The sequence below is a fragment of the Cenococcum geophilum genome (genome assembly GCF_001692895.1).
Source record: "Cenococcum geophilum 1.58 unplaced genomic scaffold K441scaffold_29, whole genome shotgun sequence".
In the NCBI taxonomy this organism is placed as follows: Eukaryota; Fungi; Ascomycota; class Dothideomycetes; order Gloniales; family Gloniaceae; genus Cenococcum; species Cenococcum geophilum.
The window spans coordinates 1,555,591-1,574,049 of record NW_027137587.1 but is presented as its reverse complement, the minus strand read 5'-3'; the positions used below and the strand labels follow the sequence as shown (position 1 = coordinate 1,574,049).

Sequence of the window (18,459 nt, the reverse complement as noted above, 5' to 3'; positions counted from 1 at the left end):
ACCCCAATCTTAATTAAGACTTAAAATCAGCCCTATAGCAGACTATTATTTAAAAGGCCCTAAATTATAAAGATCTTTTAATGGTTCTAGCTTAAAGAACAGGTCGCCAACCTCTTGGAAATAAGCTAAATTAAAGAGCTATAAAAAAGGATAAAGGGTATATTAATGCAAAGATAGAAGAAGAGAAGTGGCTTAACCCGGAGCAGGCAGATAGAAGAAAGAATTGGTGCTATTTACAGCTAGAAGAAAGACCCCATCCTAAGGACTGAAATAATATTGCTTTTTGTAATAAATATCACTTTGGTTTAGGTGCTAAAGAAACCCATAAAATTAAGAGAAGAAGTAGTAATCTTTACCGCTATTTACCACAGAATATTTATAGGAAGAAGGGGGTTACTAAAAAGGATAAAAAGGAGAAGGCCTAAGAGAAGAAGCATTTTAAACTGTTTAATGTCTTTATTGTTATTAGCAAGACCTAGAAGAAGTTCTTCTTATATAAGGTGGATAACTAGGTAAGTAAAATAAACTTAAAAGCCTATACCGAGCAGGTATTGCTATAGCTTCTTTTAAAGTTTAATATTAAGGGAATTACTTTATACCAGGATACAGATTCAGCGTATAAATTAAGGGAGTCTTTAGCCTAGGCAAAGGAATAGGACTTAAAGCTTCTAACATTATCTAGTTTATTACCAGATCTATTAATTATAGAGTCCTTAGCCCATCCTATTAAGAAGAAATTCCATTTAAAGCGCGTGGAAGAGGACACAGCATTGGAGCGTTTTATAGATGTTTAGGAGAACCAAGTGGATCAGGAGAAGATTGCAGAGATGTACAGCTGGTACACGAAGCGCCTACATGAGTGCATTAGGGCCGACGGGCAGATGACTCGATATTGAATTGATTTGGCTGTATTGTGGTATTGTGATCGTGAAGTATGATTTTGGTGGGTGCGCACGTGCCCCAAACCGACACTTATTTCGGCTACGTAGAGGCGTCCAATTCTCCACTACACTTGAAAGAGGTATATACAAAGCACTTAACATTTAAAGTATACACGGATGTGGATTGAAAACCTACATCTCCTAATACTTGCACCTTACTATATACTCCAAATGGACACAACTTTAAAGTCTTAATGTATACACTTTGAAACCATTCTAACGTAATAATTACCCATGAAATCTATCAGGTTTTGCCGTGGGCCCGGAGAATTTTAACCATGTGAGACAATTTACATAGCTCCGCAGTTTCTAGAGGAGTCTTCCCGTGCCGGCCTGTGATGTTTGGATCCGCCCCGCGTCTTAGAAGCAATTGGACACGCTCTGCGTCTTCCATTTCGACCCCCCGATGCAACGCTGTTCCTGCGAAGAGCAACTCATATATTGGATCCTTCACCTTCGTCTTCTCAACGTAATTGATATCCACCCCAGCATCCAGCAGGTACGTCATTATCTTAATCGCCTCTTGAGACCTGTCGGTGTTTGCCGATGCTGCCACCAATGCCTCCGTGTTCTGCAGCGTCGCTCCATGTTCCACGAGAGCCTGCACAATTCCGAACATGCCGTTTACCGCAGCTCGAGTAAGCGGATCTCCACCAGGACCCGTGTGCAGATCCGGATTAGCGCCGTGGGAGAGATGCCAGTCTACTAGCGTGGCGTTATTGTTACTGACCGCAGAGCTGTGCACCCCGTCAACGTCAGCGACTATGGGGAGTCGAAGGTGATCTTTCCATACTTGATACTCGTCATTTCCGGCCTCCCATTTATGTCCCACCCGTGGTCTAGGAATTCCTGAAACACGTCTATTGAACCGCTCTGGTGTGCGGCGTAAACAGCACGCTCATTGATTTCAGCGTTGTGGTTGAGAAGAAACCCAACCAAGGGCGCGTAGCCATTTTCGGCTGCAGATTCGAGTTGCAGTTGACAAGCGTGGCTTTTGAGGGATGCGCTGCCAGCGATGGTTGCATATTCTGGGGTACCGAGAAACCACCGATCCAGCAAAGACTGGGCCTCTTGGAGGCGTTCAGCTTGACAAGCGTCGTTTGCTGCGCGCAGAAGGGGATCGTTCGTAGTGTGACTCATAATTCAAAAGAGAATAACAAAGGTTTGTTTAGTAAAAATAAAGAAGCTTTTAAAAATAAGAATGCAAATATACTGGAAGAAAAAGAGTTCCTAGAGTAGTAGTGGAAGGAAGGACCACTTAGAACACTTTATAACCTTATTAATTTAATTAATACGCCTTAGCTTATATAGCTATTTAAGCAATATTAAGTTAATAAGAACATACTTCTATAGAAAGGCTTCTAAATTAAGTAGCTTATTAAGCCTGTTAAGACCCACTAGAATAGCTACTATACTGCCTTTAAATAAGCTACTAAGCTTTAAGCGTCTCTTAATTTGTTTACTTAGTACCAGATTATAAAGTATAAAAAGGAAACGGCCTCCCTTAGATCTAAAGGCAAGGAGGTACCTAAGCCTTGCCGCTATATCGCCGTTAGCGGCTTAAATGTATATAATTAGTTAATTATTAATAAATATATGGAGATCTTTAGCCCTCTTAAAGAAGCTATAAGCTTAGTAAAAGGCAGAGGCAAGGCTAGTAAATATAGCGCGATTTAGAAGGTCATTCTTATGTTTAATTAGCTGCTTATAGTCTTTAAAGAAAAGAAGGATTATATTGCTAAAGCTATAATAGAGGACTATCCAAATTAAGAAGCTATAGAGAATTATTTTATAATTAATCTTAACGCGGCCTAGGTAAAGCTAAATAACTACTACCTTAAGCTTAATAATACTCTAGTATATTATGCAGTAGTCCTTTTATATTCTTATTTTAAGCGCTTCTACTAGAATACATAGAAGGATCGGCCTAATTAGATTATTAGCGGCAATACTACCTTTTAAACTCTCTAGCTTTAGTATAAAGATTATTTACTACCTTTATTAGCAGAACTAAAGGCACTATATCTAAAGTGCGTATGAGCCTCCGCTGGCCGTAATAGCTATATTAATGCCTACTCTAGTGCCTTAATACTAAGCTAGATAGTCTATAAGAATAAGTATATATAGTAGAAGTTGCTTAATCCTCTATTAAAGGAACACCTATTGGCCTAGGATCTAATTAAGTACTAATAGTAGATATAAATTAAGTTTCTACACCTTACCTAGTTCGCTTTTAATATACTAACTATACTAGCTATAAGCTTGGATTATAAGCTTGGATTTAGTAAAGCTAGTAATCTACTAGAGCCTTATTAATTTAGGCTACAGCCAATAATAATTGCTGCTCTATAATGCACGCGTTCTTAGAAGAAGATAGGTTATAAAAAGGCCGCTAGAGAAGGTAGTAAGTCTATTAATTTATATAAAGCTAATAGCTAATAAAGGGACAGCTGCTACACCTCCTTCCTCTGCTACAAGATTAGAGCAGATATACGTATGCAAAAGGCTATGATTGCTTCACTTGAATCAATGTTGGAAATTGAGCCAAATAATGAGAGAGCTCAATCAATGTTGGCTGCTTGTATGGTAATACTTGCAGATCTCTCCCAATCCTCTATACTACGCCAAGATCGCGATCTACGCACTGCCTTAACCGCGTCTACCTTATAAACTACCTTTAAGCCGCGCAAATAAGCTTATACCTTATACTACAATTAATTAATAGTGGAGGAGCTTAGTAGGCAAGATACTGCTACTAGGCGAAGCCATGGCGGATTTTCTATAAAACTTTAAATTCTATAGAACTTCAAATTCTATACTATCTTGGCAAGTAATTAACAAGCAAGCAAGCAAGCAGAGGGCTTCTAAATCGGGTAATTAAGCAAGCAGAGGGGTGTTTTGCTTGCTTGCTTGCTTATCAGCAAGTCTGCTTCTACGCCATCGTCCAGACCAGAGAAGGCACAAGGTCTGCGCCTGCCACTGCCCAACTTGAGAAAGTGAAAGGAGATGCTTTCGAGGTTGTCGAAGTCCTGCAAGTACTGAAAGATGCCTCGCCAGCTTCGATCCAGCCTGATTTGAAAGAACGTAAGGGATCGAAGGCGATGGCGACACTGTAGTAGAAGCTCAGTCAGGTTCGTCTCCGAAAAGGCACATGCTGAAATATCAATTCCTGGATATGGGATAGGCCAATTGGCTCGAAATAGAAAGGCTCAAAAAGTTCAACTTTCCAATCAAGCTTTTGCAAATGTGCCGCTTCCGATACTAAATTCCAAGTCCAATCGCAATGACCATCGTCAATATAGAGCCTCGGCGACAGCTCCTTAAGGTTGGACAATGCTCTCTTGAATGTTGGCCTCCTAATTTGTTCCGAGTGAATTTGACTAATTTTGACTCAATTACCATTAGTATCTGACCCAAATTTAATATGAAATGTCTCAAGTGGTAAGCCGGTTTCCGCAATAAGAATAAAGCCGAGTCCAGGTAAATCGCTGCATCCAATCGCATCTATCCTTGGAGAGACCATATGGTCATATTCGTATGGGGCTCCAACGTAAATAGATCGGCAGTTGGCAAATCGAAGAATACTATCGCGTACTTGTTGTATGACTGGTAAGCCGGGGAGTACAGATTTGGAAGCGTCCCGGTCCCAAATAAGTCCACGCCCTGCTTCTTTATCCCAGTCTAGCCGAAAGACTTTTACATGTAGATCTTGAGAGGTCGTCTAGCTTTCGTATACTCGCGAGTGATAGATTTGTGGTGACTTTGGTACAGTAGGTGTGTCCGAAATAGTAAGACGACATTTCTGCAAGCGCTTTTCAAGTCAATCGTAAGAAGCGCAGCTCAGCTAGCTGAAGATTTTGTGCCACGCATTCGATAATTTCTGGAGGAATTGCTGCAAGTTGAACGTTCATATTGTCTATGTTATGGCACCGCGCCGCGGGCATAGAAGGACAATCTCGTACTACTGAACAAGTTTATTGTAAGGTCTATCGTGTTTGACGAATAGTGAAAATATGTGAAGAAAATGAGGCACAAATATTGGGTTAACTTAGGGGTAAGTTCCTACTAGTAATAAGGACTATACCCTTAATAATTAAGAACTCCTAAGGCAAAATAACAAGGTCTAGGTGCTAAATTACACACTACTATAACAGAAGATCTTTAAGTGGAATTGTAATAATCCTATAGGCGGCTACTCTAGTTTTAACTATACCTTTAAGGTAATTATGTGGAAGTATGCTTAGAATAGCCTTACCCTTAATCTTATTAACTATCCTTAACTTAAAGATGCAAACTTTATTAAACTTAGTAGGGTCATACTTCTTAAATTTAAAGACTCCTCTTATAATAAGACTGTCGATCTCCTACTTGTCGGATACTTAGAAAGGAGCTCCTAGGGTTATAATACGACCTTCCTTTTAAAGCTATTTTGCGAGCTTAAAGTTAGTCTTCTCTTTAGCTGTTATAAAGGCTATTAATAACTTAGCTCTATTCTTAATGGCGGTAATAAATTATTCTTTAAAATTAATAAGATATTAGCGATTTTGTAATTCCTTCGGGCGACCTCTACCGCGTTATAGTTGTGGCGTATCTACTATAATTATATTGGGATTATAGTCGCCTTCTAGAGCACGTTAATTATAGTTCTCCTCTAGGGTATCTTCTAAGGCATCCTGTAAAGGCTTAGAATTGTTATTTTTATAGTAAGGCTTAATAACAGTTAAATAGAATTAAGTGGGTCTATAAGGCATCTAAATAGTATAAGTTTAACCATTAATTGTAATAAGTTAGTGTGGGCCTAACTATTCTCCCTTTTTACGCTATATATATACTTTAGACTAAAGTAGCAGATTAAGCGTAGTTAAGGTGTTTAGGCCATTTCTTATTCCTAATATATTATTAACCTAGCGTATAGCATAGAGATATTGCACCTCCTTTATTGCCTTATAAATAGCCTTGGCTTATTATATAATAGAGGGAGATAGTAGAGAATTATTAGTTATTTAAGGGTAGGCGCCAAAGACTAGTAACGTAGGTACGAGTCTATCTAGGCCAGCAGAATTATTAATAGCTTTAACAGCCATTTATAAGGTAAGTTTTTCGCTAGCGTCCTTTAGTTCTAAAGAGATAATCTTATATACGCGGCGTAATAGCGTATAATATTGCTTTACTTTTCTAATACTATTATATACCTTAATAGGGACTTCCTTAACCTTAATTGCTATTACCTTTATCTATTATCGGAACTCTATAAATAAGAAGTTCTTTTTTACATTATAGATAATTTAATTAGGGGGTCCTAAATAAATATTAATCTAGTATAACTAAAGGGTATTCTATACGTTTCTGGCTAATATATCTTTTAAGAAACGCGCGGCTTAGAAGGAGGTTAAGAAGTTAATAACTTAGAGTACTAGTTTGCCGCTAAAATATATAACGTTAATAATAATATAGAAGTTAAAGTTATAGTTATCCTTAAGGGTAAACTTAAATCGGCTAGGGGACTTCTAGTTTATTTAGTAGTAATAGTAATACTTTATAAGATGCTTAATTGCCTTAACCTTAACTTTATAGCCTACTTACTAAAGAACCCTAAGTAATTAATAAACGGATAGGTAGCTAAAATAATGGTATAGTTGGCGTAACTCTAACTTAGTTAAATAGCTTTAAGTAATACTCTTTTCTAGTTAATAAAGGAGCAACTAGGGGTAACCCTACTTGCGTATAACAGGCACCCAATTATCTCCTTAAATAAGTATATTCTTAAGGTTATTAAGCTTAATACCTAATTTATTTATATCTTTAATGTAAAATAGAAATAGGGTATTTGTAGAAACAACGTAAAAAGTAATATACCCTAAGGGGGTTTAAACCCTAATTGTGCCGAGAGAGATTATAGTACCTTTACCAAAACGAATCGTATATTGGCCTACTATTAATTAGTTAATCTAAATAGAGCTATTAAGCTACTAAAGAGCTCAAACTTAAGGTTCTCCTACTATAGATACTCTTACGGCTCCTATATCTGGCATAATACTATAAAAGACATTTACTAAGTATCTATTGTTAAAGGAAAACGCGGAACTCTCCTTTAGCTTATTAAAGATATTTAACTTCGTAATAGAATGGAGCGTAGATTGGTTATTAAAAATAGCGACGGTTTGTATACTATTTACCTTACTATACTTAGTAAAGTATTAGTTAGGAGAGTAGTCCTTAATTTCTATATCTATAAGGAGCTATTTAGTCTTATTAACCTTACCCTTAAGATCTTCTGCGCCTTTATATTAAACCAGGAAGCTTTAAAAGTAGGCCGTAGTAACCTTACAATTTTTAACATTTTTTATACTCTAACGGAACTTATTATATGCCTTTTTTCGCTTATTAAGGGAGTGTTTAGTTAACTGGTAATTTAGCTTCTTATAAACATAGCACTTTTTTTAGCAATTACTTTGAAATAAACCTCTATAAGAACCTCTATAATTGCCTTATAGTTAACGTTAATTATACCCTTTACTATATTCCCTACTACGGCCACTATATATTCGGTTAGTCTAGTTATAATTATATTAGTTAGGAATACTTAGTTAGGCAGGGTTTTTAGTATAGAACTATTAAGGTTCTTATATTTGTATTACAATACCTATAGTAGAGCGTAGTTTGGTATATACTCCTTTAAATATATCCACAGATTTATATAGCGCCAAATTACACTTAAAAACACTACGGTAGGCTAAGATAACCTAGTCCCTTAAACTGTTCTTATTTTAGTAAGTTTTAGTAAAGCTATATTAGATTTTCTAAAGTTTATTAAAAAGTAGTTAAAGGCACTCTAAATAAGTCTTTATTAGGTTAGAAGCAATAACTCTCTAGAGCGTAGTCTCCCGCTATTTAGATATATAAAGTTAGCGATTCTTATTAGTCTTAAAGTGGGCTTTAGTAAGCTAAAGCATTATATTAAAGTTATAGTTTTTACCCGTAATATAGTTGTAATAGAATGTTACTACCTATCCCTTTAATATAATAGAGAAAGCGTAATAGTACTAATAGCGTTAAATTTTAACCTTATTATAACAGTTATAAAAGACCTATAGTTTTGCTCCAAGTATATTATATAATTCTCCTTTAAACTTCTTCTCTTTATCCAAATATACCTTTATTAGATTCATAACTTCTTATAGTAAAGGCTTACCGGTTAGCTAGAGTAGAGGAGGTAGAGGCGGAGCAATTTTAAGTAGGAGAGTACCTCTAGGTAGGAGAGCAGCTTTAGGTAGGGGGTTAGCGTTCTAGGGGTTTTAATATAAATTAAAGTTGCCTTCTAAAGAATATAGGTTATTTTTAGGTTTCCGTAATTAATATATAATTTTAGCTTCTGTCTATATTAGTTCTTTTATACTAGTAATAACGGCCTAAATATTGCTAGTAATTAGGTTACTATTCTTAGTAATATATACCCTATTCCTACAGAGAAAGTCTTAAAAATCTTAAATAATATTAACGTTGCTAAGTGCCTAGGTATTAGCAGTCCATCCTATAAAATCCTCCCTAAAATACTCCTATAGTTGTAAATCGGCGTAGTATCTATTTCGGTAGAATATAATATAGTGTAGGAGAAAGCCGTTAACTTGTTTTACGGTATAAGTTATTATATTAAAGGCAAATTCGTCCTAATCTTTATTAATAAGTTTTATATACTTAGCTACCCCTAGTAGTAAGGAGTCTTTCTAGTTATTTAAAATAGGCGTAGCCATGTTTTCGGAGGGAGGGAAGTGTTATTGGTATAGGGATTATCGTTTAGTACACGTTCGTAACGTGTATTTGCGGGTATAGGGCTTAGGACCAGTTTTAGCCTTAAATCGCGAAGACTCGTAAAGCGTGTTATTTTATGTAATAGACGCAAGAATCTATAATCTTAAAAAGGCTTAGGACTAGTTCTAGCCTTTAAATCCTTAGATTTTAAAGAAGAGTTCTATTTAAGGTTTAGGACTAGTTCTAACCTTAAAAGACAGTTTTCTCTAGTATAAGTAGTACTGGTATAGTAGCTTATCTCTTCTTAGTAGAATACCTAGCTGCTCTATAGTATAATAGTAAAGTTAACTACTAATCAGTATTAGTTATATAAGGTGATATTACGTAGCTACGGTTCGTAAATAGTATAATAATGGTTATTATTCTTCTTATCTTAATAAGAGAGGGCGAGGAGCTTAAGGCTCCTCGCTACGCTAGTGCCGCGGCGACACGTGACGGCAACTTGCCGCACGTAACGGCAACTTGCTATATGTGACGGCAATATGCCTTATATGGTAACCCCTTGCCTTTATTCCCAACACTAACTATACCTTATATTTAAAACTTTATAAAACTAGTATATACCCTAAAGCGCAATTTATCTCTAAACCCTAAAGGCTTTATATATAACCTTATAGACCTTAACGCTATTTAATCCTATATACCCTTAAGGACTAATAAATAAAGAATATAAGCCGTAAATAGAGAATACTTTAAATATAGTAAAAAGGGATATATTAAAAGGAATTGCCAAACTTACCCTTTTAAAAAGGTCCGCCGTAGTTCCTCTTAGTCCTTAAATTATATTTAGTTACTATAAAGCATCTCTCCTTTAGTTAACTTAGAAAATAAATTATTCTAGGGCCAAGTTACGCCTTAGGATAAGAAATGGAAGAGTATAAGTATTTAGGCTCTTTTAGCGCTAATATATAATATAACTCCCTTAATATACTTAGTAAAATTATTACTTAAAATACTACGTACCCTATAAACATGCATATAATTATTTAAATTTAATATAATATAAATTACCCTTACTATAAACCCTAAACTAATATAAGAAAGTTATAACAGCTAATTATAGCAAAGAATGCGAAGATAATTGTATAATTACAGCACCTGTTATACCAACCGCGTGCCTACGCGTTCGGTACACCAGGTACGCGTTTACGCATTTAGTGCACTAACCACTCGCTTACGCGTCTGGTGCACTTATAAAGCACTAATTAATTAGGGGGAGGACGCATTAGTATATAGACCACGTAGTCTGCTTTATATAATTGATAGTTACTACTATCTAAACGAGCATATAATACTACACGTATTTCGTGCCCCTGGATACAACTTACTCGTACTATTAAGTTAGTATAAATACTGATTAGTGAGCGCGTATAGATCAGCAATTACTTAATACCTCCCCCCGAGCGATATATATGACAACGACCACCTATTTAGACTCCTAGTATAACCTGCTAGAAGGTTAGAAGTTGGGGATTACGGACTATCACCAACTCTGTATACTTATTTAAGTCTTAGTACGGTTTACTAAAAGTATAATAGACGCGAATATAGACCTGTACGGAACCCCCTACCCTTAAACCTCAAACCCCTATCCCTACTACACCCTCTTTTAATACCTCTGACGTCTTTTTAGACCCCTTATAGAGACCCTCTACCCTTTTGCAAACCGTTACGGACTTATTAATTACCTTTACGGACCGTTACGGAGACCTCCTACCTTTCTGTAAACTACTACGGATCTATTAAGACCCCTTACGGACACCTTTACCCTTCTACAAACTGCTACGGATATTAACTGCCTTTACGGACCACTACAAGACCTTTTCCACCCACTGCGTACTATACTACACTATATAGTATAGCAGACCTAAAGAAGCAAGTTGATAAAGGCTAGGAAAAGTAGAGGTAGGGAGTTAACCTTACGTCTATACCTGACGTCAATAACTATATTAAATTTAAAGTTCTTAAATATAAATATTTTAAGCTTATAAATGTCGACCTATAGGAGCAATACTAGGAAGACTTCGCGGACTTTACGGAAGCTATCTTTAAAGTATACAACCCTACTACTATCCGTAACCTACGGACCCTCTTATATAACTAAGGTATATAGGTTAAAAGGAATAAACGAGTTACTATTGTATAGTCCTTATATAACACAATATATAAGAAGGACCAAACAGAATAGACTAAAGAGGAAATCCTAGACTAGTTCCAAGAAATTAAAAAACTCTTTACTTCTTCTAAACTTAATATAATTGCTAGCCTTATACCTAACCCACTTAACCAAATTTGTTCTATAAACCTAAGTAGTTTTAGAATTAATTTTATGGGCTAAAGTATACCTAGTACTTAAGTTACGGACCGTAATACCCCTATAACCCAAATTACGGACTATAATACCCCCGCAAACTAAAATACGGACTAAATTACCCCCGTTATTTAAGTTATAGATCCATAAGCTATATATCCGTAAACTATATATCCGTAAGCCATATATCCATAAACTATAAATCTGTAAGTTATAGATCCGTAACCTACCTAACTAAAGACCTACGGCAAGGAGCTAGCTAACCTAGCTAAGCTCTATACTAACGAATCTAAATATAGCGGCGAAAATAATAACTTTAACTTTAAACTAACTATCTTTACGGACCTTTGCTAGAAGGCTAATATTCCTAAATAAGAGTTTAGCTAAGCCTACTCTACTATACTGCGCGGCCTAGCACTTGACCACTACTACACTAACCTTAAAAGTAACCCCCTTAGTGTTTCTTTTAATAAGCTATGTAAAGCTATATATAACTACTTTAAAGGACCGGAATATAAGCGTAATATCCTTACCTAATGGAATGCGACCAAGCTATGGACCGTAATGGACAAGAACACTAAAAAATTAACCATAGAGTGCCTGCAAATCCTTATTAAAGACCTCCGCCACCTATAGCATAGTCTTAATATTAAGCTTTAAACGGACGACTTCCTGTATAATAAACTTATTACGGCCTACTAGGAAGTAGAGCTTTATAAGTACGCCTACTATAAGCCTGCAGATACCTTAACTAGCCTTATTAATAATCTACGCTCCTCTATTATAATGTACGAAGTCTTAAACCTACTAGGTAGCACTTAAGCCTTTATTACGGATATTTAATATCTATAAACAGACTTAGACGTCTACTTTACGGACCGCCGCTACCGCTAGCAGCACCTGTACCGACTAAGTCCTACCTATAACCCCTATAGCAACCCCCGTATGAAAATACACCCCCATAAATAAACTAGCTAGAAGTGCTTTATATGCGGTAAGAAAGGATATTGGTTTATAAGGTATACCTAGGAAGAATATAATAAGTCTAGAAAGAGACTTAATAGCCGTATTAACTAGTTTATTTTGGAATACGAAGGAAAGAAAGTAGAAGAGCCCCCTAATAAGTTAATAGAAGCCCTTATAATTGACTTTAACTTAGACGCTTAGGAATAAGAGACCTTAGAGATATTCCTAACTACTTTTAGACCTTTTACGGATAGCTAAGCCTTTAATATTACGACTATATTAGCCGACCGTTCCTTTATATACTTAATTGCGCCCAAAAACTATTCCGCAAGCACCCCTATTATGGATGTTATAAATTATAAGCAGGACCTATTTGCATATATTACTACAGAACGCTATACCCCTAAAGAATTCTACGGCGTTATGATCAATATAGGTGCCTTTAAGAAGTCTACCGTAGGTTACGGACAATACCTTGTATATAAAACCACCGTAAATAATAATATAGACATTAGTACTATGTAAACTGGGGCTGTAAACGTCTAATTCGGCATTAGCTTAACTGCATTAATTAGATTAGTTAAAGTTAAGACCCTAATTGGCCTAGTTAACTTCTATATAGTAAAAGCGGACACCCCTTTTCTACTCTGCCTTGCGGATATAGATAGATTATAGGTTTACTATAATAATGTTACGGATACCCTAATCGGCCCCGTAACTGCCCTAAGAAGTAAGTATATTACCCTACCAATTATACAATGATTTAGACACCCGTTCCTTATATAGGGAGAAACTTTACAGACCTATATTTAGGAATCTTTTAACTATAACCCGTGCTACCTTACTAGTATGGAAATCCACTACCTATACCGCCGTTTCGGCTACCTATTAGCTAAAAAGCTGCATAGAGTCCTTAAACGTTTTAGATATGACGACGTTAATAGGAAGGCAATTAACCACCTAACTAAATACTGCTCCTACTGCTAGAAATACGGACGTTCCCTAGGCCGATTTAAGTTCACCCTTTATAAGGATTTTAACTTTAACTACTTAGTATACGTAGACATTATGTATATTAACGGCAGCCTAGTACTATATATAATTAATAAGGTAACCCGTTATTAAGCCGCCCGTTAGTTATAAAATATATCCGTAAAGTATACCTAGGATATCTTACGGACCTGCTAGATTAACACGTACGTTAGACCCCCGCAGTATATTACCTATAACGCCGGTAGAAACTTTATTAGTAAGGAATTCCAGTAATATGCTACGGCCATAGCTATCTCTATAAAAGCCGTTTTAGTTAAGGCGTATTAGTCTATTAGGCTTATTAAGTAAGCTTACCTAGCCTTACAGAGAGCTTACTAGATTATTACGGATAAATATAAGGACATTTAAAAGGAACTGGCTTTATAGATAGCCGTAAAAGCTATTAATGACACTGCTGGCCTGGATAGACTAGTACTTACCCTCTTAGTTTACAGAGCCTATCTAAGGATAAGTAAATTAGATCCTTTTGCCCTGTATATTATAAAATAAGTAGCCGCAATATAGAAGGTAATAGCTAAGATAGTTAAGCTACGGGCTAAATAAACTGTTAATAACGCCCTATATTACCGCAACGGACCTAATATAACCCTAGTATACGACCTCCCGCTTAACTCTAAAGTCCTTATATAGCGTAAAAGCGGCAATTAGAATGGACCTTATTGCCTACTAGCCGTAAAAAACAAGACATGCTACGTATAACTCCCTAGCGGGCTAACTAGCTTTAGAAGTACGTCCGTAAAACCCTACTTTCGGCCTAAAGACAACTATGACGTCAAGCTAGACGAACTGGAAACACCCATTAAACTAGATAAACTAAAAGCACCCCTGCCTACCTTAGAAGTCCCCTAGGAATTTACTAAACCCGTTAAACCTATAAAGTGTAGTTAAGGACGCCCCTAAAAGCACCCTATAACTAAGAACCCCGTAATAAAGAATTACTTAACCTCTATAGGAATATCCGCAAGGCAATCTCCGCCTATAGATATATTAGTTTTAGTATAGGAATCCCCTTTTACGGACTTACGGCGTAAAGAGATTAATAGACTACTTAAAAAGGGTATCTTTACGGTTATAATAGAGAAAGACGTCCCGTAAGGCGTCCGTATATTTAACTTACGCTTTATTAATAAGATTAAGCACCCTAGTACTAATAAAGCCTTTAAGAAATTAAGGCTTATTATATAAGCTTATAACGATAAGGGAAAGGACTTAGTCCTTATATAATTGCCTATAATTTAACGAGTTAGCCAACGGATTATACTTATACTTATGCCCGGCCTATAGTAAAGCAAACCTATAGCTCTTTACCTATAGGATATCTTATAAGCCTACGTATAGTCTAATACCTACCTAAGCAGAAATATCTTTATATAACTACCCCGTAAGCTTAACCTATAACTAAAAATAATTTTATGGGTTATAAAACCTCTTTACGGAGTACTAGAAGCTAGAAACTATTAGTTTAAGATATACTACTAGTACTACGTTAGTAAACTTAAAATGGAACAGTCGACCTATAACCCCTACCTTTTATACAGCCTATCGAACGGCCTTAGTATTATTAAACTCTAAATAAACGATACCCTATTCCTAGCAGACTAAACCTTTATAGACGCTAAAGAAACTAAACTATAAAAGGCTAAGTTCTTGGCAAATCCGTAAGAGTAGTTAACTAAGTAGAACCTAATTAAGTTTAATAAAGGCTTAATTATATAAAAGGGCAACCTAATTAAGCTGACTTAGGAACGCCAAGCTTAAAACCTAAAGCCTATTATAGTAAAGCCTATAGACCTTACTAGTTCCCGCGAAGAGACCCGTAAGACCGTAAATATAAAGGACTAATATACTGTATAGTGTGTAAGAGGCGCCTATATTGCCACAGTCTGTTAGCCTAAATCTACCTATGATTTATTCTTTACGGCCTAGGTAATAGACCTATAAGAAGAAAATATTAAGCAGCTTAATAAGCGCATTTAGTGGCAAATTAATAATGCAGTAAGGGGACTTACTTTTGTACTACTGGACCTAAGTTTTCTTAGCTTATTAGTATTTATGGACGCCTCCTTTACTAATACCAGGGACCTATTATCGCAAATTGGCTTTATAATCGTACTTACGGACTATAATTAGGACGTAAATATCCTATACTGGTCCTTAATTAAATGTAAATGGGTAACTTGTAGTGTACTAGCTTCTAAACTATATGCACTAGCTTATAGCTTTAATATAGCAGCCGCAATTAAATTAATGGTCTAGAAGATTCTATAACTAGAGTAGTTACCCCTATTTTTATACACTAATTTAAAGTCCCTTTATAACTACCTAGTTAAACTAGATATAATATAAAAGAAGAGGCTTATAGTTAACCTAATGTGCTTATATTAGGCCTATAAATGACATAAAATTACAAAGGTTAAATAAATTAGTAGCGGAGACAACTTAGTAGACGCCATAACTAAGGCAAAGCTATATTAAGCCCTTAAAACCCTAATTAATATGAATAAGCTTAACCTAAAAGTTATAAAATGGGTAGAACGGGACTAATAGAGTACCTATAGTACGCCTACGGCCCGTTAGAAGGCCGTACGGCTTATTATATGGCCTATTCTACGGACTATAAGCTATTAGGTAGAAAACGGTAGAAAGCTATAATAAAACTTAGTGGACTTACGTGACCTACTAAATTCTACTATATTCTGCTAGGGTAGTTAAATTAACTAATTACGATTTTCTATCCCCGGGATGGAAAATCGCCATTAGCTTACTTAGCACTAGCGCCTTAGCGGCCCTTAAGATCTAACTTATAGCTTGTCTACTGCCCGTTAAAAGGCCTTATAGTTTATTTTATGGACCGTAAGTAGAACTTACGGCTAGCTTAGGGCACTGTTTAGAAGGTAGCCTAAACGGCACCTTAGAGGAGTTCTCCTATGTATTTTCTTTTATATTTTATGGTTCTGTTAGAATAGTTATGGAGGCTATATATAGGTGGTTTTATTTTTTAAGTACCGCTAGTGTATAATTATAGCACCTGTTGTACTAACCGCGTGCCTACGCATTTGGTATACCAGGTACGCGTTTACGCGTTTAGTGCACTAACTACTTACTTACGCGTCTAGTGCACTTATAAAGTACTGACTAATTAGGGGGAGGACGTATTAGTATATAGACTACGTAGTCTGCTTTATATAATTGACAGTTACTACTATCTAAACGAGCATATAATACTATACGTATTTCGTGCCCCTGGATACAACTTACTCGTGCTATTAAGTTAGTACGAACAATAATATATTAAAACCCCTTAAAATTTATATAATATAAGCCGCACCCTTTTATTTGTTAGTAAGGAAATAAGACTATAAGATCTTTACTATAATACTAAAAGATATTAAAAAAGTGTTAAAACTAAAGCAATATATTAACCCCTAACCTCTTATACCTAAAAAATATTATAATTTAATTAATACGTTTAAGAAATAATTTATAAACTAACTACCCCTATATTAAAACGAGTATAATTTTAAAATAGAACTTAAACCTAGTATAACGCTAAAGTTTAGCCTATTATACGGTATATTACGAGAAAAGCTGCTTATAATATAATAATACCTTAAAGAGTACTTAGAGAAAGGATTTATTTACCCTAGTTAATTACTATTTACCTCGCCTATATTATTTATTAAGAAACCTAAAGGAGGCTTAAGGTTCTATATTAATTATTAAGCCTTAAATGCAATTATAATTTAAAACCAATATCTAATTTCTCTACTTTAAGAAACGCTTAACTACTTAATAAAAGTATAATACTTTATAAAGCTTAATATAGTTGCTACCTTTAATTAAATCTATATTTATAAAGGAGATAAAAAGTATATAGCTTTCTATATATAATAGAGATCTTTTAAATATCTAATAATGCTATTTAGTGTAAAGAACGGTCCTAGTATGTTTTAGTAATATATTAATAATATACTTCGCGAATTCCTTAATCTATTTATTACCGTATATATTAATAATATTTTAATCTATTTATCTTTACTTTTTAAGCATTAGAAGTATATCTAAATAGTTCTTAAACACCTATAAAACGCGGGCTTATAATGCAATATTAAGAAATATAAGTTATATACTTAGGCCTAATTATATCCTATAATGGAATTAAAATAGACCCTAAAAAAATTACTGTAATTATAAACTAGGAAAGTCCTAGTAGTATATAAAATATTTAAGGATTTCTAAGATTTGCAAATTTTTATTATTAATTTATTAATTACTTTTTAAAAATTATTTAGCTATTAGTAAACTTAATAAGGAAGAATATAAGATTTAAATAGACTACTTGTTCGTACTAACTTAATAGTATAAGTAAGTCGTATCCCGGGGCACGAAATACGTATAGTATTATATGCTCTTTGGGATGGTAGTAACTGTCAATTCTATTATAGTAGACTACGTAGTCTATATACTAACGCGCCTCCCCCCTAATTAGTTAGTATATAGGTGGTTAGTGCACGAACGTATAAATACGCGTTTGTATACTAGGTGCTATAATTATATACTAGCGGTACTTAGAAAATAAAATCACTTATATATAGCCTCCGTAATTGCCTTAATAGAACTATAAAATACGTAAGGAAATACATAGGAAATCCCTTTAAGGTGCCGTCTAGGCTGCCTTTTAAATGGTGCCCTAAGCTAGCCGTAAGTTCTACTTATGGTCCGTAAAATAAACCATATAGCCTTTTAACGGGCAGTAGATAAGCCATAAGTTAGATCTTAAGGGCCGCTAAGGCGCTAGTGCTAAGTGAGCTAATGGCGATTTTCCGTGCCTGGTATGGAAAATCGTAATTAGTTAATTTGACTACTGTGGCAAAATATAGTAGAATTTAGCAGGTTACGTAAGTCTACTAAGTTTCACTGTAGCTTTCTACCGTTTTCTATTTAATAGCTTATAGTCCGTAAAATAGGCTATATAATAAGCTGTACGGCCTTTTAACGGGCCGTAGGCGTACCGTAGGTACTTTGTTAGTCCCATTCTACCTATTTTATAACTTTTAGGTTAAGCCTATTTATATTAATTAGGGTTTTAAGGGCTTAATATAGCTTTACCTTAGTTATAGCGTCTACTAGGTTATTTCCGCCGCTGATCTATTTAACTTTTATAATTTTATATCGTTTATAGGCCTAATATAAGTATATTAGGTTAACTATAAGCCTCTTCTTTTATATTGTACCTAGTTTAACTAGGTAGTTATAGAGGGACTTTAAATCGGTATATAAAACTAGGGGTAACTACTTTAGTTATAGAATCTTCTGGACCGTTAATTTAATTGCGGCTGCTATATTAAAGCTATAAGCTAGTATATATAGTTTAGAAGC

The 18,459-nt window shown here is 35.2% G+C and overlaps 1 protein-coding gene across 1 annotated transcript; it reads right to left on the bottom strand.

The window, feature by feature from the left end:
* Positions 1-1,185: 1,185 nt before the first annotated feature.
* K441DRAFT_567745 (ankyrin) lies at positions 1,186-2,081 on the bottom strand (the record flags this gene model as incomplete). The annotated part of the gene is made up of 2 exons (XM_067643806.1): positions 1,186-1,666; positions 1,735-2,081. 2 exons carry the CDS (start codon positions 2,079-2,081, stop codon positions 1,186-1,188), a joined length of 828 nt encoding a protein of 275 aa, XP_067502525.1.
* Positions 2,082-18,459: the final 16,378 nt, after the last annotated feature.